At 42.6% G+C, this 27,498-nt stretch overlaps 2 protein-coding genes across 5 annotated transcripts in view; both read right to left on the bottom strand.

The window, feature by feature from the left end:
• The window catches only part of LOC126086036 (zinc finger protein 350-like), a 319,021-nt gene that overhangs the window by 247,279 nt on the left and 44,244 nt on the right, over window positions 1–27,498 (bottom strand). For 2 of the 3 annotated variants that reach the window (XM_049902013.1, XM_049902016.1), the window contains exon 1: window positions 25,106–25,195. The exons of the other annotated variant lie outside the window; for it this stretch is intronic. In XM_049902013.1, coding sequence (XP_049757970.1) covers window positions 25,106–25,120 — 15 coding nt within the window. In that variant the 5' untranslated portion in view covers window positions 25,121–25,195. Of the gene's footprint in view, window positions 1–25,105; window positions 25,196–27,498 lie in introns of those variants that run through there. 3 annotated transcript variants of the gene reach the window in all.
• On the bottom strand, window positions 1,783–13,755 carry LOC126086047 (zinc finger protein 613-like). 2 transcript variants are annotated; one of them, XM_049902066.1, is made up of 4 exons: window positions 12,617–13,755; window positions 7,623–7,749; window positions 7,258–7,353; window positions 1,783–4,131 (listed from the first exon to the last, which is right to left on the bottom strand). In XM_049902066.1, the coding sequence occupies exons 1-4, from the start codon at window positions 12,674–12,676 to the stop codon at window positions 2,414–2,416; spliced, it is 2,001 nt and encodes a 666-aa protein (XP_049758023.1). In that variant the 5' UTR covers window positions 12,677–13,755; the 3' UTR covers window positions 1,783–2,413. The 2 variants fall into 2 exon arrangements, with proteins under 2 accessions (XP_049758023.1, XP_049758024.1); XM_049902067.1 differs by lacking the exon at window positions 12,617–13,755 and adding an exon at window positions 12,406–12,607.

Genomic DNA, 27,498 nt, shown 5'->3' on the forward strand with positions numbered 1-27,498 from the left:
CACATTCTTTTGTGGTTATGAGGGGGGGAGGGAGGGGGGTGGGACAGGGGCATTCACTAATTAGATAGTAGATAAGAACTACTTTAGGTGAAGGGAAAGACAGCACACAATACAGGGGAGGTCCGCACAACTGGACTAAACCAAAAGCAAAGAAGTTTCCTGAATAAACTGAATGCTTCCAAGGCCAGCATAGCAGGGGCAGAGGTCTGGGGACCATGGTTTCAGGGGACATCTAAGTCAATCGGCATAATAAAATCTATTACGAAAACATTCTGCATCCCACTTTGAAGAGTGGCGTCTGGGGTCTTAAACGCTAGCAAACAGCCATCTAAGATGCAGCAATTGGTCTCAACCCATCTGGATCAAAGGAAAATGAAGAACACCAAGGACACAAGGTGATTACGAGCCCAAGAGACAGAAAGGGCCACATGAACCAGAGATTACATCATCCTGAGACCAGAGGAACTAGATGGTGCCCAGCTACAACGGGTGACTGCCCTGACAGGGAACACAACAAAGAACCCCTGAGGGAGCAGGAGAGCAGTGGGATGCAGACCCCAAATTCTTGTAAGACCAGACTTAATGGTCTGAGACTAGAAGGACCACGGTGGTCATGGCCCCCAGACCTTCTGTTGGCCCAGGACAGGAACCATTCCTGAAGCCAACTCTTCAGACATGGATTGGACTGGACAATGGGTTGGAGAGGGATGCTGGTGAGGAATGAGCTTCTTGGATCAGGTGGACACTTGAGACTATGTTGGCATCTCCTGCCTGGAGGGGAGATGAGGGGGTGGAGGGGGTTAGAAGTTGGCGAAAAGGACACGAAAAGAGAGAGTGGAGGGAGAGAGCAGGCTGTCTCATTAGGGGGAGAGTAACTGGGAGTGTGTAGCAAGGTGTATATGGGTTTTTGTGTGAGAGACTGACTTGATTTGTAAACTTTCACTTAAAGCACAATAAAAACTTAAAAAAAAAAAAAAATCCCCACAACTGTACCAATAAAACCCACATCGTGATAAATGTAGAGAAGACTGAAGTTGTCATGTATTTCATTTCACTTGGATCCACAATCAATTCCCATGGAAGCAGCAGTCAAGAAATCAGAAGGCATGTTGCATTGGGCAAATCCGCTGCAAAAGAACTCTTTAAAGCATTGAAAAGCAAAGATATCACCTTGAAGACTAAGGTGCACCTGACCCAAGCCATGGTATTTTCAATAGCATCATATGCATGGGAAAGCTGGACAATGAATAAGACAGAAGAACAGAATTTCAATTGTGGTGCTGGGGAAGAATATTGAATATACCATGGACTGCCAAAAGAACATGGTCTGGGATGAAGTACAACCTGAATGCTCCTTGAAGCAAAGAATGGTGAGACTATGTCTTGCATAATTTGGACATAATGTCAGGAGAGATCATTCCCTGAAGAAGGACATAATGCTTGGTAAAATACAGGGTCAACGAAAAAGAGGAAGACCCACAACAAGATGGATCAACACAGTGGCTGCAACAATGGGCTCAGGTATAACAATTGTGGGCACGGCACAGGACTGTGAAGTGTTTCATTCTGGTGCACATAGGGTCGCTATGAGTCGGAACTGACTTGACAGCACCTAACAGCAACAGCTCCCAAAACTTCTAACTCCTTGTACCAAGTATTCCACGTCCATTTTGCTTAACGTAGATACTGTATCATCCTTTTTTTTTTTTTTTGACTAGATAAGCTGGAGTATGAAGATTCCACTTAAATATAATCCAACTCAATGCTGTCTCCAAAAGGGCATGGACTTTTTCTTTTTTATTCACCTCTATATCCTCAGGTCCTGGAAACAGGAACAGGTACAAAGGCATTATGTGACAAATATTCCTTATATTCGTGAATAGACTAAATGTAAGCCTGTTGTAAGTCCCTCTATATAGACTTCTAAAATTGATGGTAGACTTTCTGGTTTTCAACTGATCCTTCAGACTGATCTGGGCAAGCTGAACTGATATAAATGTGTCCCAATGCCCACCAATTCAATACTGCCCTTCACCCACCAATCACCTTGTAGTGATTTTTCATTTGTAACACTTGGAGGCACCATGAGTCAGTATCAACTTGACAGCAACTAACAACAAGCAACATTCCAGATACCAATTATCTTTTGTGTTTTAAAAATTCACATTAATTATTTTGTCCACTGACATCAACTTGGACTTTCATTCAATTGACACGATAATCAATGTATATGTGTTTAGGTTAAAATTATATTATGTCTTGATGTCTATGCACATATTTGCATAGAATGAGTGTTTCGGGCTTTCCCAGTGTCTGCACTCATATGATTTCCCTCAGATATATTTCGTAGTCATACAATAATGAAGAAATTCTTGCTCATCCCTATTCCTCAGTGAATGTATCCAAGTTTATGTTACAGCTTTTGTGTGGTATAAAATAAGATATAATTCATCACTGAAGGCACTACACCAGTCACTGCACTCATAGGCACTACCACATTCACTGCATTCATAAGGTTTCTCTCCTGTACACATTCTCTGTTATCTCCAGAGGGTTCACATCTGGCAACAGGCTGTCCCACAAGGACTATATTACTATTAGTTAAGGGCCCACTGATGTTTCCTGATGTCTGAGGTGTCACAGAAGGCATCTGTAGAGTCACAGTATTAACAGGGCTGTTACTCTGCCTGAGATCACTGGTATGTGATGAGCTGTGATGAGCTGTGGAAGTGTCTTCCACCTTGACTGAATCTATACGTTTCTCACTTGTATGTTTTCTTTTATGTAAATAAAAGGAAGAAGTATAGGCAAAAGTTTTGCCACACTCATTGCAGCCATATGGTGTCTCCCCTGTATGAGATCTTTGATGTACAATTAGCTTTGACTTTGTAATGAAGGCTTTCCCACATTCACTGCATTGAAAGGGTTTCTCTCCTGTGTGAATCTTTTGGTGACTAATGAGACCTGACTTCTTGGAATAAGGTTTTCCACATTCGATGCATACAAATGGACTCTTTCCTGTGTGAAATCTCTGATGCCCTATGAGGCAAGACTTGTGGCTGAAGCGTTTACCACATTCACCACATACATAGGGTTTCTCTCCAGTATGAGTTCGCTGATGGATAATGAGATTTCCCTTCTGGATGAAGCGTTTTCCACATTCGCTACATATATAGGGTTTCTCTCCAGTATGAATTCGGTGATGAATAATGAGAGCTGACTTCTCAATGAAGCCTTTTCCACAGTCACTGCATATGTACGGTTTCTGTGCCATATGTCTTTTCTGATGTTTACTGAGCTGTGAATTATAGAGAAAGACTTTGCCACATTCCAAGCACTCATACTTTTGTCGTTTATGAGTTCTTTCATGATGTTCAATGAGCTTGTATTTTTTGGAGAAGGCTTTCCCACATTCACTACATATATAGGGATTCTCTTCAGTATGAATTTGCTGATGAATAACGAGATCTGCATTCTCGAAGAAGCCTATTCCACATTCACTGCATATATAGGGTTTCTCCCCTCTATGAGTTTTCTGATGTTTAGTGAGACCTGATTCATGCAAATACGCTCTGCCACATTCCATGCATTTATATGGGTTTTGACCTTTATGAGCTGTCTGATAATGTTCAGTAAGCTTGAACTTTTTAGTGAAGGCTTTCTCACACAGAATGCACCTATGTGGTTTCTCTCCTGTATGAATGATCTGATGATTAGTGAGGAAAGATCTCCTGATGAAGGCTTTCCCACATTCACAGCATACATGTGGTTTCTCTATCTTGTGAGTTTTCTGGTGCTTAGTATGTTGAGATTTAGCGGTGTTGGATATCCGACTCTCAGGGAACTTAGATTCAGTACCAAATTGCTCAGGGCTAGCATGGAGAAAGGTTTTCTCAACTCTGTTAAGCTCAACAGAGTTCTTTATTTTATAATTTTTACTCTGGTTGATTAAATCTGATTTCACAGCTTTGTCATGTAAGTCAAACATACCATGATTTTCCCTTAAAGGAAAATGATTTTTGTGCTGATGAATATTTTCCAATGCATTATGTTCATAGCACTGTTCCGTGCTCTCCACCCCGCTTTCATTTTGCTGGTGCCCAGGCAGATGATCATCGACTTCCCAGATTTCTAGGAAAGAAGAGAACAACGAGTCCTTCCATTATCTCCATTAAGATTAAATTGATTAAAAAAATGCTTTGACGTAAGGTGGCTCGTTAGTGGCAATCCTATGGTTTGAGTGTAACTAAAACTCCACATTTAATGTTCCTTGCACAGTGGTAAACACACAATAATATAAACAAGTGACATTTAAAAGCATTTAGTAGAGAAACAATACAGATTTGGCTGCTTCCTAAAAGAAGGCCTTGAAAAACTTGTAGAGACTGTACAAGGAAATCACTGTGAATAGCAGACCACAGAGGCTGGAGGGCCACTTGATCCAAACTGATGAAGGAAAGATGTATTCATTCCACAAACCCAAGCCCCAAGCCCGGTGCTGTCGAGTCGATTCTGGTTCATAGCTACCCTATAGGACAGAGTAGAACTGCCCCATAGAGTTTCCAAGGAGCTCCTGGCGGATTTGAACTGCCAACCCTTTGGTTAGCAGCCGTAGCACTTAACCACTATGCCACCAGGTTTTCCTTCATTCCACAAATCCCTACCAAATGACAATTATGCAGCAGCCATTGTTGGGTGTCTGAAGATTGCAGAATGTTACAACTGGGACAAAACAAATTTCACGTGACAAAGTAAATGTATTGGTGGTACACAAACATACTCCTTATGTTTATGGAGCCTACATTTTACTTTGGTAAAAATCATTAAAAAAAAAAAGCAAAAAATGACAAAGAAAATAGCCACAGATTGTGAAACATGGTTTAAAAGAGAGTGTGGAGAGAGGTGGAGGAAATGAGGATATATTTGAAGGGAGAGAAGGCTCACTCATGGATTCACTGTTGCCAGGAGTTGTGGGTTGGGGTGAGGTAAAGAATGTGAGGTGTCAAGAGTTGCTGCTAAGTTTCTGGGTTGAGCTACAGGGTAATGCTGTCTTTAATGAGATAAGGAATATCACTGAAGTATAGAATGCTCCAGCAAACATTCTGAAGCACATCAACTTCAAATATCTGAGTACAGAAATGAAGATCTCAGAAGGATTCATAAACCTTGAGAAAAGTCTTATCTGAAAGTAACAATTCGGAAAACATTAGTATATAAATATGATTTAAGCACAGGGAAGAGGAGATCATGCTCATAGAACAAGAGAACATGTACATTAAAGGAAGGTGAACACCAAGGTTTTAATCATTCTAACATTTAGAGCTTTGGAACAGAAAAAGTTCCACGAGGGACTGAAGAGAACATAGTGGTAAAGTTTACAATGAACTAGGAGATGGATCCTGAGTAATAAATATATAAAGAAATTAAAATGAAGTAGACATTAGTTATGATCTGATTTATGCTGGTACCTCAAGATGTAGGATGAAAAAAATGTTTTTTTTTTTCAGATGAATAAAATATATTAAAAAAAATTTTATGTTAGACGATATTAAGGGAGATCTCAACTTGACAGCCTCCTCTAGGGAAGCGAAGGGGGCTAATGCATTAGAATGAAGGGATTTTAAAGGGTTATAAGAACAAATGAGAAATGAAAATCAGCACCTTAGGAGCACCTCAGAGTGGGAAAAAGAGAAGCTGAGGAAGCAGATCGCATAGTGAGAGACCAGTTTACTGTGGGGGCACAATATCCACAGTGGGGCTGGATGTTAGGAAGTGAAATCAGTACTTCTCAATGGGGGAGGAAGGTGCTGTACTCAGAGGACAGTTATGAATTCAAAGTTCTCTCTATTGAGACAGGACTGGAAGTTAGAATTTCATAGCAAGAGTGATGGAAGTATATGGAGAAGTTAAAGATCTAAGAATCCTATGAGGAAAGCTATACAAATAAAAATATCAAGACGTCAAATAAACAGGGATCTGATCACAGAAGGCATAGATGGGTATATTTTCCACTAAACTCCTACAAAGAAAAGGAGGTCTCATATGGGAGAGACACTGTTATGAGGTAACAGTGGAGACACTGCTATGTATCCTCAGATGCTCCTCAGTTATGATTCCTTCTCTCACCAGAATGTGACTTCCAAAATTGTGGTGAAATGAATTCCTTTATGTGGCCTTAGCCTTGGTTCTTTGGAAAAAACAGCTTGAGAGATTTTTTCCCCTAAGCCCTGAGGAGTTACCTTTGCTGGAGTTTTCTACCCAAGAGGGTTTGATACTTTTGTCCAGGTTGATTGACATTTCCTGGGTAAACTGTGAAAAACTTGTGGTGTGATACTTTTTTGTCTGTTCCTAGTCTGTGGCCTGCCCTGTGATTGGTATGCACCTTGAATTGATTGGTTAATATAGTATAGAAATGAAGTGACTACAGACTACTGAAATGAAGATACTGTAGCCTACTATGCAAACAAAATGTGTCTGGCCAATAAGAGGGGATTGGTTAGTTCATGGTCTTTCCTGAAGGGGACAACATCTTGAAATTGATAAGCAGCTTGCTATGTAACAAGATTACCTGACAGAGGTTTTAACAGAGGGACACGGGGAAACAGAGAGAGAGAGAGAAGGAGCGGTAAAGGCAGAGAGAGATGGTGGCATGGCAGCAGCAAGAGTGATAGCAGGGCAAGACATCAAGAACCAGGAGACCAATGCCAGAGCACTGTGGTAGGGCTTTTCAACCCATGGAACTAAGAGCTGTAACACTTGCTCAAGAAGGCCTCGAGCACAGCCCAGGGTTATAGGACAAAAAGAAGCTGTCCTAAACAAAGAAATGTATACTGAGTTGTTCTTGTTACTTCCTGTTGATCCTGATCCTCATTTGTAACGATACTTCCTAATAAATGACTTAACTGTAAGTATGGTGCCTGAGTTCTGTGAGATGTTGCAGTGAATCACCAAAGCCAAAGATGTGAGGAAGAGTACTGAGGATAGGGGAAGTAGCTGTTAGAGATGATGGAGTGGTACACCAGTTTGGAGAAGTTGTACATATGGGACATCTTCAACCTCCATTTCATAGGACACAGCTTTGTGCTGATTCTTATAAAAAGAAATTATTCTTTTTAGACTTCCACCTCATGGGAATCAGCTTTGGGCTGATCTTGACTCTCATTATTCCCCCTAAAGTTAGATAGGTTCTGACAATGCTACTACTATTCCCACCATTTTACAACAGCCTTCCCTCCTTGCTGGTTTTTGCTGACTCACCTGAAAAGTTTCGAATATGTTTTTTGTCTAATACAGTCCATGGTTGTTCTCCTCGTTCCAACCTGGAAAGTGCATCTGGTTTCCTAACTTGATACCCTGTTCATGGAAAATCAGAGAATCTTAGACAAACCAATTTGGCCTTGGGTTTATGAAGACTACAGAATGTTACATTTTTGGAAAAATAATATTCAAAAGTAAGAAGTAAAGGTTTTTCTCTCAGGAGTAGGGAGAATACACTCACTTGTCTAGAACCACAGAGTGGATTAAGAATCTACCATTTCAGATACACCTAAGCTTTCAATAGCTGAGAAAGGAAAGGTTACTGACTGTCCACCTTCTGAGTGACACAGAGGAGTTGTCCTCACCCATTGACACTAGGCTGTTATAGTTCTCCAACATCACATCCTGGTAGAGGTCCTTCTGAGCAGGGTTCAGGAGCTGCCACTCCTCCCAGGTGAACTCCACAGCTACATCGCTGAATGTCAGTGATTCCTGTAATAACAGGGTTCCATTTCATGAAGTTACTTCCTTTTGATATGGCTGAAATGTGAAGAGAGTTGTTCTGCTGATTTCCTCTACATACGCTGCAAGTTCATGTCTAGTGTTTTTTTCAACACCTTATAAGAGACTCAAAATCCTACAAAATATTCTGAATTTGTGTATTCAATCATCCATCTAATCATAGTACTCAATGCATTAAATCATCAAATCAGAAGTTTCTATAATAAGTAGCAGTGAAATTCTCTATGACACATCACATTCACAGAAACATGCGTGTGTATATATACTTGTATACATGTGGATGTATGTGAGTGTGCGAGTGTATAAACACACACACGTGTTTCTTAGGCAAGTGTTACAATTCTTAGTTGTGTATACGCAGTGCAGTGAATAACCTAATATGGGTCTTCTGTCCATAGTTGTAACTCCCACCAAATGACTGGGTGGAATTATGCAAATGAGGTACATGCAACCCTAACAAGGGGAATGGTCAGCTTTGCCATCCCACTAGACTTAAAGGGAGCGACTGACAGAGTAGGAGCTGTAACAAAGGAGACAGAGGGAGAGCTGTAACACTGGAGATGGTGAGAAGCAGCAGCAGAAAATGGCAATAACAGAACCAGGTGACCCACAGGAGGCCAAGTGAGATCGGCAAGAGCCTGGGAGATGGCACAGTGGGCTTCCTGGCCCATGGAGAGAGAAAGCTGAGTACCTTCAGGCAGGACACTTGCTGGCAGAATAGGGTGCCTACCGGCACCTTGTGGAGCTAGCTTTGCTGACCCATGAACCTAGACCTAAGCCCTTTCAGACTGAGACTAACTGGTGGAGTGGGGTGCTTCTGGGCCATTAACAACAGAGCTAAAAGAGCTTTGTGAAACCTGCAGAGCAGGGCAGTGGCTAGGCAGAGGGGCCAAGGAGAGACCTGCCTGCAGGCATGGCTGAGAACAGGGTGTCCTGATTGAAGAACTGTATCCTGAGCATTTCTGAATCTGAACTGTAACCTGTTACTTTCATAATAAACCTCATAATCATGAGAACTGTCTGTGAGTCGTGTGTGGCCATGGTAACCAATTATTGAGCTCAGCAGAAAAGTACAGTGCACCATGAGAGGGTGAGGTCATGTCAGAATTGGTAAAAAGAGCTGCCAGGAGGAGGTGTGTCTGACCTTCACCTCACAGGAATCAGTCTTGGGCCGCTAATCTTAATTCTCCTTCCCCCTTGCAATGTTAGAAGAGGTCAGATGCCCCTGTCATGCCATTTTTAATGTTGGTGTCAGAGTTGGGATTTGTTGAAATGGCTCCAGAGTCATGAAAGCACAGGACTTTGTAAGGGAAAGAATGAAGGGCCATGGGATGTGAAATTTTTTGATTCTTAGATGCTTACTTTGGTTGTTACCTGTAATGGCTGAAAGGAAAGTAAGAGATGCTATACTGCAGCTGAGGGGAGAAAACTCACATCTGGAGTGGCCTGGGGAAAAAACCAAGTTGATTAAACAAGATGACTGAAAGGGGGCCAGGCTCTCCTGGTTCCAACCAACCACAGGCCCAAGGCCATGTGCATATGAATGCAAATATAATCAATGGGTGGAGAAGATAAAACTAGAATGCTTTTAAAAGGGTTATGTGTTTATTTGAATGTACTATGGATATCGAATATTTCTCACATCTAGAGCTGGAAAACATACCTAAATGAATGATAGAAATGAATACTGGATATTATAGATTACACAGACCATGTAACTTTGCCTTCAGCCAATACTTGATTGGATATGCTGGGATTTGCTGGAAAGAAACCAGGCTGTTCATTTCAATGCAGTAGCCCTTTGTATACTTGACCCCCACCCTAACCCTTGGAAGTCAGAAAATTTGCATTTGTAGAGACATGCAGACCAACCCCCCCTCTCAGCTGCTGAGAGAAGAGATTTACATTTGAAGGAAGGACGTGCAGAAACAAACAAAAAAGACTGTTTTGCTTTTGAATTTTCATCAAGTGATTTGCCTTTGAATACACCGAGGTAGGAAAAGTCAGTACTCATTCAAAAACCCCATTCTAGGACTGGAAGCTAAAGGAAGGCAGCAAGTAGACAGCCTGGTACATGTGCCTGTGGTGACAATCTGGGTCCACACATAAGTGAAATTGGGGGAGGTGCAGCAATGAAGAAACAGGCTGAGTTTGGACATTTTCCATTGGCACCTGTTGACCTAGCCCAAGGAGACTGGGGATGACAGAGAGAAAGGGCTGGCTGGTTTGAAGTGCAGACTGTTGTATGGACTCCAAATCCTACGGGTAGTGCCCCCGTGGGCTAGGGATGAGAGGGAAGGGGCTGGTTGATCTAAAGCGCTGGGAGGTGCGTGAACTCACAAGCCTACAGCTGGTACCGATTGACCTAGCCCACAGGTACTACAGATGAGCTGACAACAACTGGACCTAATGAAGAGAAAGATATTTGACACCATAAGCTGGTGTAGATTGCTGCAATTTGATGGATTGATTTAGACTAGACTTTGCCTACGGATGCAGATGTTCAAAGTTCCTATCAGAACGGAAGATTCTTGGACAAAGGTACATACTTGTCTCCTCAGAGTACTGGTTTGATATGGACAGGCAATTTATACATTGGCTATCTAAAATGGGGGGAGATAAAGACTGGCTTACATGCTTTTGAGAGTGTGTTTATATAAAATGATGGGGAGAAGGGAGGGTCCCCACTGATTTCTCTCTTCCTGACAGGTCTGGGGAAGAAGGTGGATGGAGATGCTGATCGCGTATGATTCAGTTGTGAGTGTTGTTATCAGGGATAACTGTGATTATAAAAAGTATAATTGTAGAAGCAGTGTCATGGATTGAATTATGTCCACCCTCAAAATGTGTGTATCAACTTGGTTAGGCCACTATTCCCAGTATTCTCTGGTTGTCCTCCATTTTGTGATTGTAATTTCATGTTAAAAGGATTAGGGTGGGATTGTAACACCAACCTTACCCAGGTCACCTCCCTGATCCAAGGTAAAGGGAGATTCCCTGGGTTGTGGCCTGCACCACCTTTTATCTCTCAAGAGATCAAAGGAAACGGAAGCAAGCAGAGAGTTGGGGACATCATACCACCAAGAAAGCAGCACAAGGAGCAGAGCACGTCCTTTGGACATGGGGTCCCTGCGCAATAGAGAAGCTCCTTGACCAGGGGAAGATTGAAGACAAGGACCTTCTTCCAGAGCCGACAGAGAGAGAAAGCCATCCCCTGTAGCTGACACCTTGAATTTGGACTTTTAGCCTACTTTATCACGAGGAAATAAATTTCTCTTTGTTAAAGCCATCCACTGTGGTATTTCTGTTATGGCAGCACTAGATGACTAAGACAAGCAGTAACTGTGAAAGTACTAAGGGGGAGGCACTGCTGGAATGAAGTACATTAGCTGAACCTAAAATCCCTTAAAGGTTTTGCTATGCTGCTACCTCAGGTGGCTCAGAGCAAGGGAATAATCTTCTCTCTGTTATATTTTATCAGACACCATATAGGGTGAAGAAAAGACGAACTTTTGGTGAACCTGACCAGATCAGATAGACACCTGCAGTAGACCTGAATGGTTTGTACTTGAATAACCTCACCCCGAGGACTCTTTGCCCTACTGAAGGACTAATTGTTAATAGCTGTCTTAGACTGGTAAAATGATTGGGAGGGGGAAGTTAATATTTCAAGTATGAAAGAGCCAATGGCTAGAAGAGCCAGGGGGCAGCCTGCAGTGCAGTGAATTACCTAATATGGCCCTTCTACCCATAGTCTTAGTAACTCCCACCAAGGGACTAGGTTGTTTGTGTTAGGTGGTTGTGAATTGGTTCCGACTCCCAGTGACTCCATGTACAACAGAATGAAACACTGCCTCGTTCAGGCCTTCCTCACAATTACAGCTATGCTTGACCCCATTGTTGCAACCACTGTGTCAATCCGTCTTAAGGGTTTTCCTCTCTTTTGCTGACCCTCTGCTTTACCAAGCATGATGTCATTTTCCAAGGACTGGTACCTCCTGATAACATATTCAAGATACATAAGATGAAGTCTTGCTATCCTCACTTCTAAGGACAATTCTGGCTATACTTCTTCCAAGACAGATTTGCTTGTTCTTCTGGTATTCAGTGGTATATGGTATATATAACTGGGTGGGGCTATGCAAATGAGGTGTACGGAACCCTAGAGAGGGGATTGGTTGGTTTCACCATGCTGCTAGGCTTCAAGGGAGACACTGAGATAGAGAGACTAGGAGCTGTAACACAGAAGACACAGGAGAGCTGTAACATCTGTCAGTTTGTCGTATTGTGGTGGCCTGCATGTTGCTCTATACTGGAACTATGTGACCGGAATTTCAAACTCCAGCAGGGTCATCTGTGGCAGACAGGTTTCTGTGGACCTTCCAGACTAAGACAGGCTAGCAAAAAGGACCTGGCAGTCCACTTCTGAAAAAATTGGCCAGTGAAAACACTATAAATAGTATTGGTGAAGAATACTGAATATACCATGGACTTCCAGAAGAATGAACAAATCTTTCTTGGAAGAAGTATAACCAGAATGCTCCTTAGAAGCAGCTAAGCATGACATCCTTCTCCAGGGAATGGTCCCTCCTGATAACATCCAAATTATATGAGACGGAGTCTCACCATCCTTGCTGCTAAGGAGCATTCTGGCTGTACTTCTTCCAAGAAAGATTTGTTAGTTCTTCTGGGAGTTCATGGTATATTCAGTATTCAATATTCTTCGCCAACACCATAATTCAAAGGCATCAATTCTTCTTTAGTCTTTCTTATTCATTGTCCAGCTTTCACACACACATGAGGCAATTGAAAATACCATGGCTTGGGTCAGGCACACCTTAGTCATCAAAGTGATATCTTTGCTTTTAGTACTTTCAAGAGGTCTTCTGCAGCACATTTGCCCAATCCAAATACGTCATTTGATTTCTTGACTGCTGCTTCCATGGGCATTGATTGTGGATCCAAGTAAAATGAAATCCTTGACAACTTCAATATTTTCTCCATTTCTCATGATGTTGCCTATTAGTTCAGTTGTGAGGACTTTTGTTTCCTTTATGCTGAGGTTCAAGCCATACTGAAGGCTGTAGTCTTTGATCTTCATCAGTACTTCAAGTCCTCTTCACTTTCAGCAAGCAAGGTTGTGTCATCTACATATCACAGGCTGTTAATGAGTCTTCCTCCAATCCTAATACCCCGTTCTTCATACAGTCCAGCTTCTTGGATTATTTGCCAGCATATAGACTGTGTAATATGGTGAGAGGCTATAATCTTGACGCACACCTTTCCTGACTTTAAATGACAGTATCCCCTTGTTCTTTTCAAACGACTGCTTCTTGGTCTATGCACAGGTTCTGCATGAGCACAATTAAATGTTCTGGAATTTCCACGCTTCACAGTGTTATCCGTAATTTGTTATGATCCACACAGCCGAATGCCTTTGCATAGTCAATAAAACACAGGTAAACATCTTCAGGCAAGATTTATCTGGCATCAGCAATGATATTCCTCGTCCTCCTCTGAATTCAGCTTGAACTTCTGGCAGTTTCCTGTCGATGCACTACTGCAACTGCTTTCGAATGAGCTTCAGCGAAGTTTTACTTGTGTGTGATATTAACAATATTGTTCAATAATTTCCACATTCTATTGTATCACCTTTCTTTGGAATGGGCACAAATATTCATCTGTTCTAGTCAGTTGGCCAGGAAGCTGTCTTCCAAATTTCTTGGCATAAATGAGTGAGAGCTTCCATTGTTGCATCCATTTGTTGAAACAACCCAATTGGTATTCCATCAATTCCTGGAGCAGTCTAGGAGGCTAGACGTCTGATTTCAGGGTGCTGACTCTAAAGGAAGGCTTTGTCTGTCAGCTCTCAAGGAAGGTAGTTATCTCTTTAACTTCTGTTTCCTGGGCCTTGGAGATCTCCATGTGTCCTGGCATTTGTTCTCTAGAGAAGCAAAATCAGTGAAGTGTATATACATATACATGTGTATATAGAGAGAGAGATTTATCTCAAATGGAATGGCTTCTGCAGTTGTAGAGGCTGGCAGATCCCAAGCCAATAGGTCAGGGTCAGCCTGGCAGGTCCCAAGTCCTCAGGTCACATAGCTGCAGGGGCTGACGAACCTAAGATTGATAGGTCAGAAAGCATGATGCTGGCTCACAGGCTGTGGGCTGATGAATCCAAGATCAACAGGTAAAATGGCAGGCTGCTCGCTCACAGGCTGTGGAAACAGATGAATCCCAAAATCAGCAGGTAAGCTGCTAGTTCAAGTTCCAAGAACTAAAGGTCAGGTTATGATAAGCCAGATGCAGGACCCAGAGAGAGTCTTGCTAGAAGATCCACCGATATACTGAGGCAGGGCACACCCTCAAGGAAACTCCCTTTCAACTGATTGACTACTCAAAGTAGATCATATCATGGAAGTGATTACATTATATAAGATCTTATCATGCAGGTGATTATATCATTACATAACTGCCAAACTACATCATAACTGCCAAACCACTGAGAATCATGGCCTAGCTAAGTGGACACCTAACTTTAACCAGTAAAGTCCACGCCTTGTCAACCTGGCACCCATACACATCTCCTTCAACCATACATAACCTCAAAAAGAGAATTATAAAATCATATTTGCGCCTCACATGATAAAACTAACATGTACAACTGGAAATACACTAGTCCTGCTTACATCTTATATTGTATAAGAAACAAAAATAATTGATACACACATAAAAGGAATAAATACTCATAACAATTACAGTCCTCATTTCTGCAACTGGTCATGTGGTCAAAGCTGGTATTTAGAACTGCCTTTTTTCCACCACCCATTTCAAATTCCCTCTACCCTCAGCAAGCTCCTCAGCTGGTAATGGTCCTTTGCCTGGTGGGGTGACCCAAACCTTCATTCCTTAAAGGCCTGGGCTATTAGTAGTCATGTCAGTGTTGGCTTGGTGTAGTTTTCCATTGACTTTAATCACAGGGCATGGTAGTACCAAGAGATGCCCTAAGGGATCTCCTGTATTCCAGGCATACTCTTCTTTACCTTCATTATGTAATGGTAATCCGATGTACTTTTGGTAACCAGGAGCAATCAAACCAGCCAGTATGGTAACTCCCTTCTTTGCCTTTTGATCCAGAGGCATGAGGAACCTAAAATGGCTGGGTGGCATTCTTATTGTTGAGTTCAAAGGAATCAGTGATGTGTCTCCAGGTGGAAGCATTCCCACAGAGCATAGGGTTGCAGGGACAGGAAGCAAAAATTTTGTGAGTATGTTGCTAGGGGCAATAGTGAGTGGTGCCACTCCCACCTGCACCCCATAATTCCTGGGCCCATGAAGCCTGGCTATGGGAAAAACAGCACCATATACTGGACACTGGTTTAGAGCATATACAGCCTCCTGGAGAACACTGCCCAATGCGGCAGGGTATTGCCACCTAGATGGCATAATAATTGTGTCTTTAGAAGGCTATTCCACTGTACTATCAAGCCAGCTGCTTCAGGATGATGGGGAACACGCTAAGACCAGTGAATTCCACGAGCACGGGCCCATTGTGGCGCTTCATTTGCTGTAAAGTGAGTCCCTTGGTTTCAGGCGATGCTGTGTGGGATACCACGCTGGTGGATAAGGTGTTCTGTAAGGCATTCTGGTAGTTTTGGCAGAAGTATCACATGCAGGGAAGGCAAATCTGTATCCAGAGTGTCTATTCCAGCAAGAACAAAACGCTGCCCTTTCTATGATGGAAGCAGTCCGGTGTAACCAATCTGCCACCAGGTTGCTGGCTGATCACCTCCAGGAAGTGTACCATATCGGGAACTCAGTGTTGGTCTCTGCTGCTGGCAGACTGGGCACTCAGCAGTGGCTGTAGCCAAGTCAGCCTTGGTGAGTAGAAGTTCATGTTGCTGAGCCAAAGCACAACCTCCCTCCCTGCACCCATGACCACTTTCTTCATGAGCCCATTAGGCAATGATGGGAGTGGCTGAGGAAAGAGGATGGATGACTGGTTTCCACAGAATGGGTCACCCTATCCACTTGATTGTTAAAACTCTCCTTTACTGAGGTCATCCTTTGGTGAGCATTCACATGACCATCCAGAGAGGTATACCCACATACTTCTTCCCCAAACCTCTTTGTCACCAATGTTCCAACCATGTGTCTTTGAAGTCCCTGGCCATGCAGCCAAACCATTGGCAACAGCCCACGAATCAGTCTACAATGCACACCTGTTCACTTATCTGTCGGTGAACAATCAGGTGCACTGCTCAAAGTTCTGTCCATTGGAAGGATTTCCCTCTGCCACTGACCTTCAGGAAGGTCCCAGAAAGTGGCTACAGTGCTAACACTGTCCACTTTGTAGAGGTGCTTGCATATGTTTCAGAACCATCTGTAATCAAGCATGCATTTTTCTTCCTCAGTCAACTGATTATCAATTCCTCATGAAGACATCTGTGCTGGCTGGAGGAAGACAGGTAATGTGACAGGAGCAGGGACCATTGGCATTTGGGCCACTTCCTCACACAACTTACTTGTGCCTTCAGGTCCTTCTCAGGCCCGATCACGTATATACCATTTCCTTTTAATGATGGAGTGCTGCTGGGCAAGTCCAACGTTATGACTCTCTGGGTCAGACAACCCCCAGTTCATGATGGACAGCTCAGGCTGCATAATGACTTGGTAGCCCATGGTTACACGTTCAGTCTCTATTAAGGCCCAGTAACAAGTCAAAAGCTGTATCTCAAAAGGAAAGTAGTTATCTGCATAGGATGGCTGGACTTTGCTCCAAAATCCTAACGGTCTGCCCTGTGATTCATCAATAGGAGGGGCCTGTCAAACACTCTGAATAGCATCTCTATCTGCCACTGACACTTCAAGCACCATTGGGTCAGCTGGATTATATGGCCCAAGTGGCAGAGCCTCTTGCGTGGCAGCCTGAACCTGTTGCAGAGCCTTCTCTTTTTCTAAGCCCCACTCAAAACTAGCAGCTTTTCGAGTGACTTGATAAATAGGCCATAGCAGTACACCCAGATGAGGAATATGTTGCCTCCACAATCCAAACAGGCCCACAGGTGTTGTGCCTCCTATTTAGTTTTGGTAGGGGTCAGATGTAATAAATTATCCTTCACTTTAGAAGGAATAACTTGGCATGCCCCACACCAGTGGACCCCTAGAAATTTCACTGAGGTGGAAGGTGACTTAATTTTTGTCAGACTGAGATTTTAGCATGCAAATGGAAACCCTGGTGGCATAGTGGTTAAAAAGTCAGCAGTTCGAATCCACAAGGCGCTCCTCGGAAACTCTGTGGAGCAATACTCTGTCCTATAGGGTTGCCATGAGTTGGAATGGACTTAACGGCAATGTGGTTTTTTTTTTTGTTTTTTTTTTTTAGCATGGAAATGTTTTATCAATAAGTCTAGAGTCTGTGACACTTCTTCCTTACTAGGTCCAATCAGCATAATGTCATCAATGTAATGGACCAGAGTGACATCTTGTGGAAGGAAGGGAAAGGCAATTAAGGTCCCTGCAGACTAAATCATGACATAGGGCTGGAGAATTGACATACCCCTGAAGTAGGACAGTGAAGGTGTATTGCTGGCCTTGAGAGCTGAAGTTAAGCAGTTTCTCGTGGTCCTTTGAAATAGGTACAGAGAAAAAGGCATTAGCCAGATCAACAGCTGCATACTAGGTACCAGGAGATGTATTAATTTGCTCAAGTGATGAAACCACATCTGGAACAACAACTGCAATTGGAGTCACTAACTGGTTAAGTTTTTAATAATCCACTATCTTTCTCCAAGATCTATCTGTTTTTCACACAGGCCAAACAGGCTAGTTGAATGTGGATGTGGTGGGAATCACCACCCTTGCATCCTTCAAGTCCTTGATGGCGGCAGTGATTGCTGCAATTCCTCCAGGAATGTGGTACTGTATTTGGTTTACTATTTTCCTAGGGAAGGGTAGTTCTACTGGCTTCCATGGGCTTTTCCCACCATAACAGCCCTTACTGCACTTGTCAGGGAGCCAAGGTGGAGGTTCTGCCAGTTGCTGAGTATTCTATTCCAATTATACATTTTGGAACTGCAGAAGAACTGCAGGAAATCACTACAGGATGGGTCTGGGGATACACTGAACCCACTGTAAGATGAATCCAAGTTAAGACTTTCATTAATAACCTAACCTTCATATGCACCCACTCTGACTGGTGGCCACAGTGACATTTTGGGTCACCTGGAATTAATGTCAGTTCAGAGCCAGTATCCAGAAATCCCCCAAAGTCTGAATATTTCCTTTTCCCCAATGAACAGTCATTCTCTTAAAAGGCAGAAGATTCCTTTGGGGAAAACTAGGAGAAAAATTAAGAGCATAAATTTTTGGCAATGTAGTGGAGTCTTCCTTCAAAGGAACTTGGCCTCCCCTTCATTCAAGAGGTTGTGGGTCTGTAAACTCACTCAACTCTGCGAACTGGCTGAGGGGCCGTGACTTTCTATTCTGTCAATTTGAATTAGACAGCCATTCACTTGACCTAGAATTCCTCTGCTTGTACAGATCAAGTAAATATTTAGTAGTTTTTCTAATATATTTCACTCCTAGGGACACCAAGACTAAGTAGCCAACACCATAAGTCCATACAAGTCAAGACTATTTTGATTACCGCTTTGACTCCATTGTCCGTATGGTAACAACCACGGCTATCTTTTCTTTGTTGATTGAATGCTGCCACTATCAGCCCTACCACCATGGGGTCCAATCAGCCCCATTGTAGTTAGGTATCTTCAGTTTGGGCAATTCCCACTGTCAAATCTGACTTACATAAATTAGCAATCACAGCACTATTCAGGGATGCTGGGGTTGCCTTCACAATTTGATCCTCAATGTTGTGAGAAAATGTGTGACCTCTGGGTACTCCAAGTCTGGGTCTATGGGTCTAACCTGATAAATAACATGCCAATTTTCCTAAGCCTTTGGGTACCTTCTACAGTATATCAAGGGAGGTCTGGTGTTTCAACTTTAGTATAGGCCACATGTAATCCATGTTTCAGTGAACTAACCTAATAAACTATTAGATTCGTTCTTAACCTCTCAAGCTGAAACACTGAGCAAACAATCTGTGCTTAGAGGACCCATATCAATAAACTCAGATAATCCGGTTCACCCTTCAGCCAAAGACTGGACAGGACCATAAAACAAAACAAGACTAAAGGGGCACACCAGCCCAGGGGCAAGGACTTGTGGGCAGGAGGGGACAGGAAAGCTGGTAATAGGGAACCGAATGTCGAGAAGGGAGAGTGTTGACATGTCATAGGGTTGTTAACCAATGTCATAAGACATCATGTGTACTAACCAATGGAAAGCTAGTTTGTTCTGTAAACTTTCATCTAAAGTACAATAATAAAAAAAAAAAAACCTCAGATGATCCAATTTTATGTTCCTTGCACCATTATCCCTCACCCTTAATAGCCATTCCCACACATATTTCCCAGGTTTCTGTTTGTACATATTAGAAATGTAAAGCAATTCTTTTGTGCAGAAACCCTTGTAGCATAGTGGTTAAGAGCTATAGGTCAGCAGTTCAAATCCACCAGGTGCTCCTTGGAAACTCTATGGGGCGGTTCTACTCTGTTCCACAGGGTTGCTATGAGTTGGCATTGACTCAATGGCAACGGATTTGGTTTTGGTACCTCCTGCTGGGTCATGCTTTCTACTTCACTTTTTGAGGCTCACTGAGACTTAAGTCTAGTTATAGATCTAGAAGCAAATATGTGTAGTGGGAATGTGTTCTAAGAATATTCAGCAATGTCTTGTAAGGCATCTCGCTCAGGCTATGCCCCAGGCAATGACTCAGATGCCATTCTAGGCTCTTCACACACAGCTGGGTTAATCTCATCTGATCAGGGTAGGGGCTAATGGTTTTACTGTGGTGGGTGGCATAGCAGACAAAAATGGAGTAATCTCCAGATGGGAGTAAACAGGCTGGTTCTGTTGGCAGGAGTGATTCAATGAAATTTAGGGGCTCAATGCCCCCAGCTTCCTGTTTATTTACTCATATGTCCTCATTCCAAGTTTCAGGATTCCATTTCTTCCCAATTAATGCCCTCACTTTAACATCAGGTGTCACTTGAGGTTGGGAATTCTGTTGGCCTTGTAATTCAGCCACTCTTACAATAAGACTCTGGGTTTGGTTTTCGGCAACATCAGCTCTGTTACTAGAAGAAATAAGGCTTTCTTTCAGGGCAAAAGTGGTTAACTTTGAGGTCTTTTATGCGGCACTTTAGCTGTGACTCTGAAGCCCTTCATCTCTTTCTTTCACCACTTTGTCTGGCAAAAGTAGGACCAACCAACCAGCTTCCCTATACTTCTCATTCTGACCAAATTATAGAAAAGTATCAAAACGTGATCATACAGAGCCTCGCTTCACACCAATACTTCACTTATTGGCAGTGATATTTTGCATATTAATATTGCCACCTCACAGCATGGATTAGTAGCACCCTCTTTACTACTGTAGGTAGAGACATAAGCACCTTTAAGACTAGTCAGACTTGAGAACCAATTTAGAAAACTTATCCTTATGATTTTGTTCCTCCAGAATCACTCTCGGTACCAAGATCTCAACCTCTCTAGGAATAAGAAAAATATAAAAGAAATAAAAACAGAAAAATATATGACCATGAAGACTGCTAAAAGTGATGACATTTGATAACACTGTAATAGAAACAAATGGAAAAAGTGGGAACACTGGATGCTTTTTCATATCACATGTCAGACACTCTTCTACATGCCTTAAATACGTTAACTAATTTCATCTCCACAATAACTGTATAAGACAGGCATCATTATCATCATCACTATTTTATAAACAAGAGAACTCGAATGTACAATACTTATAAATGGTGTGTGCAAGGTCATAGAGCTACTCCCTACTTCCAAATCTGTACTCAAATACCAGTTCATTGAGAGTCATTTGACACCTGTGCATTGCTTCCGTTTTACAAGCATGTCTAGGTTTAATTCCTAAATAGCCCTGGACCACCTCAAGGCTAAGTCCATGGGGTTACATGTGTTTGTCTCTTATTTCCACTGAATTTGCTTGGTCTATTCCTACAGGGGTCTATGAGGGACTGCAGTGCAATGAATCACTTTTATATGGCCTTTCTTGCCATGGCCTTGTAACTTACTTCAAATGATTGGGTGGGACTATGCAAGTAAGGTACTAGTGGCCCACCAAGAGGATTGGATGGCTTGCTAAATAATGCAAATAAGGTGCATGGCATCCTTGTGAGGGTGGGACAATGCAAATAATGTGTATGGACCCTAATGAGGGATTGGTCAGTTTTGCCTTCCTGCTAGGCTTAAAATGAGCCATCCCAAAGGCAGAAAGGTAGGACCTCACTATCACTAAGAAGAGATGGGAGTAGAGAGCATTCTTTAAACAACTGGTTCCTGCACTGAGAAATTCTTACACCCAGGAGACAGCTGTAACGCCGGAGATGGCGCAAGACAGCAAGAAGCACGGGCAAACACAGCAGAAAATAGGCAGGAGCAGAACGAAGAGATGGGCAGGAGATGACCCGATGGTATAAAAACGGGATGAGAGCAGCATCTGACCTCCACTTACTTCACAAGGGAGAAGTAGAATCAAGATTAATAATAGCCCAAGGCTGATTCCTATGGGGCAGAGGTCAGATAATGGCTCCTCTCTCCTCCATCTTTACCATTTCTGACACCACCCATCCCTCCCCCACTGGACTCTCTACTTCTCTGGTGGGTTCAATAATTCATTGCAATGGCCATACAGAACTCACAGACAATATTCACAGTTATGGGGCTTATTAGGGAAGTAATAGGTTACAATTCAGATTCAGGAATGCTTAGGATACAGTTCTTCGATCAGGACAGCCTCTTCTCAGCCACGCCCACAGACATACCTCTCTCTAGCCCCTCAGTCCCTGCCATGCGTGGACAGGTGTTACAAAGCTCTGTCAATAAGTGCCCCAAAGTAACGCATTCTATCAGTAAGCCTCAGCCTGAAGGCACTCAGCTCTAGCTCCAGAGGTTGGCAAACGTAGCTGCACCAAGTACCCAGAGGCACTGTACGCCTGTCCAAAGGCACTGAACTTTCTCACTCCGTGGGCCAGCAAGCCCACCACGCTGTCTCCTGCTGGTCTCTCCTGGCCATTTCTCTGCCACCAGTTCTTATTATCTCCACTGTTATGCCTTTCTCTCTCTCTCAGTCTCCTAGTTCCAGGAGCTTCTCAGTGCAGGGATCCAAATGACGCGCTTCACTCCTGCCCTTTCTTCCTTGTTTGTGGTGAGATCCTCTCTGTGTTTGGGAATTGGCTCTCTTTTAAGCCTAGTGGGATGGTAAAACTGACCAATCCCCTTGGTGGGCCACAATTACCTTATTTTCACAGTCCCACTCAATCATTTGGGTGGGAGTTAAAATACCAATGCAGGAAAGTCCACACAAAAGCAATCCACCACACCACAGGTGGGCTTCCCAGGCCACAGAGCAAAGAAGCTAAGCATCTTCAGGCAGGAGGCCTGCTGGTGGAGTGGGTGCCTCTGGGATCTAGGCTTGCTAACCCACAAAGTGAGAGAACTGAGCTCCTTCAGGCAGAAGGCTTACTGGCATAGTTGGTTACACCAGCCACTTGTTGGTGGAGCGAGGCTTGCTGACCCATGGAGCTAGAGAACTGAGTGCCTTTGGGCTGAGGCGTACTGGTGGAATGGGGTGCCTCTGGGCACTTATCAGTAGAGCTAAAAGAGCTTTGTAACACTTGCCCAAACAGGGCAGAGGCCAGGCCAAGGGGCTAAGAGCCAGAGAGATACCCGCCTGTGGCATAGCTGAGAAGAGGCTGTTCTGATTGAAGAACTGTATCCTGAGTGTTCCTGAACCTGTAAATTGTAACCCCATAACTGTGAGTATGGTCTGTGAGTTCTGTGTGGCCATTGCAATGATTTATTGAACCCAGCAGAGAAGTAGAGTGCAATAAGAGGGACAGTTGGTATTAGGATTGTTAAAAAAGGCTGCAGGGTGGAGGCATGTCTGACCTAAACCTCACAGGAGTCAGTCTTGGGCCGCTGATCTTGATTTTCCTTCCTCCTTGTAAAGTTACATGAGAAGGTCTGATGCCCCTGCCACACCAATTTTACAAGGGGATACCTGTATCTCTATTTGTAGATGATATGCTCCTATATAAAGAAAATCCCAAAAAGTTCACTAGAAAACCTTTAGAGCTAATAGAGGAATTCAGCAAAGTTGCAGGTTACAAGGTCAACAAACAAAAATCAGCTGGGTTTCTATACACCAGCAATGAGAAATCTGAAAGGGAAATTAGTGAAGCAATTCAATTTACAGTAGCACCTAAGAGAATAAAATACCTAGGAATAAACCCAACTAGGGACGTGAAGGACTTATACAATGAAAACTCTAAAACACTGCTGAAAGACATTAAAGAAGACTTAAATAAATGGAAAGATGTTCACGGATTGAAAAACTTAATATTGTTAAGATGTCAACACTAACCAAAGCAATCTACAAATTCAACACAATCCTGATCAAAATTTCAAGAGCCTTCTTTACAGAAATAGAAAAACCAATCCTCAACTTTATATGGAATGGCAAGAGGCCCCGAATAGCTAAAACAATATTGAAAGAGTAGAACATAGTAGGAGGATTCACACTTCCTGACTTTAAAACATACTATACAGCTATACTAATCAAAACAGCCTGGTACTGGTGTAACAATAGACACATTAAAAAAAAAAAAAAAAAAAAACTCATTGCCATCAAGTCAATTTCAACTCGTAGCAACCCTAAAGAACTACAGAATAGAGTTCAGAATCCAAAAATAAACCCACACATCTATGGTCAACTGCTTTTTGACAAGGGTGCTTAGTCCATCTGATGGGAAAAGAAGAATCTCTTCAAATAAATAGTGCTGGGAAAACTGGATTTCCAAAAGCAGAAAAATGATACAGGATCAATGCCCCACACCATACACAAAAACAAATTCAAAATTGATTAAAGACCTAAATGCACAAACTAAAACCATAAAATTTTTAGGACAACAAGCAGGGGCAATACTGTCAGGCCTAGGTTTCAATAATGGATTATCTAATATGATAACAAAAGCACACACACAAAAAAGCAAATAACTCAGATCTCATAAAAATTAAAAAATTTTGTCCATCACAAGACTTTAACAAAAAAGTGAAAAGACAAGCTACTGACTGGGAAAGTATCATAGAAAACCATATATCCAACAAGGCTCTAATAATCAAAATATATATAAGACTTCAACAAATTAACAACAAAAAGACAAACAACCTGATCATAAAATGGGTAAAGGACTTGAATAGACTTTTCACCAAAGAAGACATTCAAATGGCCACCGAACACATGAAAAGATACTCAGCATCATTAGCCATCAGAGATATGAATCAAAACCACAATGAGGTACCATTTCATGCCCATTAGGATGGGTAGGAGCCTTGGTGGTGTAGTGGTTAAAGAGCTCGGCTGCTAACCAAAGGGTCGGCAGTTTGAATCTACCAGCTGCTCCTTGGAAACTCTATGGGGCAGTACTACTCTGTCCTAGAGGGTTGCTATGAGTCAAAACTGACTCAAAGGCAATGGGTTTTAACAGAGGATGGGTAAGAATAAAAAAAATAAAATAAAATAACAAATGTTGGCGAGGATGTAGAATGACTACAGCCTTTATCCATTGCTGGTGGGAATGCAAAATGGTACAGCCATTGTGGAAAACAGTGTGGCGATTCCTCAAAAAACAAAAATAAAACTACCATAAGACCCAGCAATTCCGTTCCTGGGTACATACCCAAAAGCAGTCAGTTTATGATAATGAGAGAGGAACAACTCAGAAAAGGAGGGTGAGAATGGTTGCACGACTCAAAGAATATAATCAATGTCACTGGATTATACATGAAGGAACAGCTGACTTGGTTATGTTTTGCTGTGTATATTCTCAACAACAAAATTAAAAAAAAAACGGACATATCATTTAAATTATAATGATTCTCTCGTGTTACCCACAGCAATATTAAATGCAAGTTGAGAGCTAATGTAACCCACAGGACCCTCCAGTCACATATCGTGTTCAATGTCAATAATTTAGTGTTAATCCCATGAGCAATAAAGTCCTGATCCTATGTAGCCGGATGTTGAAGTAAGAGTAGAAATTCATTTCTCTCCAGTTCCTACTCTTCCAAATTTATACTTTTGAGATTAACTGAATGGATATTTTACAGGCACTTATAAATACATCAAGGAACAAAGGAAAGCACAAAATCAACCAAAAGTTACCTGTGCCTTGATCATTTTCTCTTGTTCTTGTGACGTGGCCCACAACTGGGATGCTGTGTCTTTGGGTGTTCCGGACGAACACTAAATTTCTGTTCAGAAACCTCAATCTCCCGTGAAAGGTGTCCCCAGAAGTGACAATCCCCAAATCCTGCAACCTCTTCTTCCTTCCTTCATTGCATCTCTTGCTGCTGGGGAGTCAGGATCTCTGGGCTGAAGGGAAAATTCAATGTGAGTGGTACATTTCCCCTAGGCTCAGCTGATGTCACTGCTCATGTCATTCTTAACACAATGCCCCCAATACTGTTGAATATCCCTTTATTTGGTGCCCCAAAATATTTTACATCCATGGGCAATAGAAACCCCATCCTGGACTGGAAGGCAATTGGAATCAGCAAGTGGACCTGTTGGTATGCTCACCTGAGGTGGCCAATCGAGTCCATGAAATGAGCAGCAATGTAGCGATAGGCTGAATCTAGACATCCCTCTTGTACCCTCTGAGGCACAAACTGCCAATAAGGACTGTTCTGTCTCCAGCAAGAAAGACAGAGGTTGCAGATGACGATGAGGCAGATTCCCTGGGTAGGGGGAAGAGGGGAGGCCCTGCACATAGCTGGCAAGTTGATTATATTGGAACAATAACTCCCATGGCATCAGGGGGCTACAAATGGGTCCTCACAGGAACATTTATTCTGGACTGGGCTTTGCATATCCTGTGAAAAATGCAAATGCCAAAAACACCATTAAGGGATTGGACCATAAGATACTGTAACGATTTGGGACATCAAGTTATATTTCATCAGACACCCCTGCCACACCATTCTTACAACCACCTAACTCTATGTACCGTTGACAAATTACTGCAAAGTCTGAGTTCTGTGAGACTTTGCAGTAATTTGTCAAACCCAAATAGGGGAGGGAAGAGTGCTGAGAGGGGGGAGAGTGGCTAATGTCAAAGATCAAGTGGTACAACAGCTTGCAGAATGCGGAAATTTCAGATATATTTGACCTCCGCCTCACAGGAATTGGTTTTGGACTGATTCTTATATTTGAAGTTATTTGTACATTTGCACATTAAATAAATAAATTTAGAAAACTTAAAGGGAAGACCCCTGAAACTACTAAAAGCTTGTTCTTTGAAAAGACCAATAAAATATAAACATTCGCTGTGGTGCAGTGAATTACTCAATATGGCCCTTTTAGCCATGCATTGTAATCCCCACACAGTAACTGGGTGGGACTATGCAAATAAGGTGATTGTGGCCCACCAAGGGGAATGGACAGCTTGCTAACAATGCAAATAAGGTGCATGGAACACTTGCAGAGGTGGGACCAAGCACATAAGGTATATGGACTCCTAACGAGGGGACTGGTCAGTTTGCCATCCCACTAGGCTTAAAATGAGCCATTCCAGAACCAGGAAGTGGGGGACTTCAGTACCACCAAGAAGAAGAGACGGTAGAAGACCACATCCTTTGAACCTGAGGTTCATGCGGATAGATAGAATCTCCTAGACTCAGAAGTCAAAGAGAAAGAGCTGCAACACTGGAGACAATGCCAGACAGCAAGAAGCAGTGACACAGATACGGTGGTAGTAGAACTACAAGGCCAGATCAAGACAGCGTGGGGGGCTTCCTGGACAACTGAACAAGGTGGCTACAGTAGGCATGCCAATCCATGGAGCAAAAGAGCTGACTGTCTTTAGGCAGGAGGCTTCCTGGAGGAGTAGGGTGCCCCCAGGCACTTAATGACAGAGCTAAAGAGCTTTGTAACACTTGCCAGATCAGGGCAGAGGCCAGGCCAAGGGGACCGAGGACCAGATAGAGGCCTGCCTGTGGGCACTGCTGAGAAGAAGCTACCCTGACTGAAGAACTGTATCCTGAATTGTTCCCTCATCCAGAATTGTAATCTGTTACTTCCCTAATCATTTCCTGTGGTGCTATGACTCAAAATGACAAGAAACAGCTAAAAACATCCATTAATATTTGGAACATGGAATGTACGAAGTATGAATCTAGGAAAATTGGAAATCTTCAAAAATGAAATTGATCCCATAAAGATCAATATCTAGGCATCAGTGAGCTAAAATGGACAGGTATTGGCCATTCTGAATCCGACAATCATACGGTCTACTATGCTGGGAATGACAAATTGAAGAGAAACATTTCCAGACCTAATCTGAAGTACAACGCTGTCAGTGATAGGATAATATCCATATGCCTACAAGGAAGACCAGTTAATATGACTACTATTCAAATTTAAACACCAACCACTAACACCAAAGATGAGGAAATTGAAGATTTTTACCAACTTTTGCGGTATGGAATTGATCAAAATGATCAAACAAGCAATCAAGATCCATTGATAATTACTGGTGATTGGAATGTGGAAGCCAG

This window comes from Elephas maximus, chromosome 11 (assembly GCF_024166365.1).
Source record: "Elephas maximus indicus isolate mEleMax1 chromosome 11, mEleMax1 primary haplotype, whole genome shotgun sequence".
In the NCBI taxonomy this organism is placed as follows: domain Eukaryota; kingdom Metazoa; phylum Chordata; class Mammalia; order Proboscidea; family Elephantidae; genus Elephas; species Elephas maximus.

Bases quoted from the DNA above. Each gene is read 5' to 3' on its own strand.
- LOC126086047 (XM_049902066.1), bottom strand. From the start codon at position 12,676: ATGTGCTGCAGAAGACCTCTTGAAAGTACTAAAAGCAAAGATATCACT. The intron at 7,750-12,616 runs GTGTGCCTGACC...CTGTTATTACAG, and splicing joins ATATCACTTTGATGACTAAG to GAATCACTGACATTCAGCGA. The intron at 4,132-7,257 runs GTGAGTCAGCAA...CTTCTTTCCTAG, and splicing joins ACATATTCGAAACTTTTCAG to AAATCTGGGAAGTCGATGAT.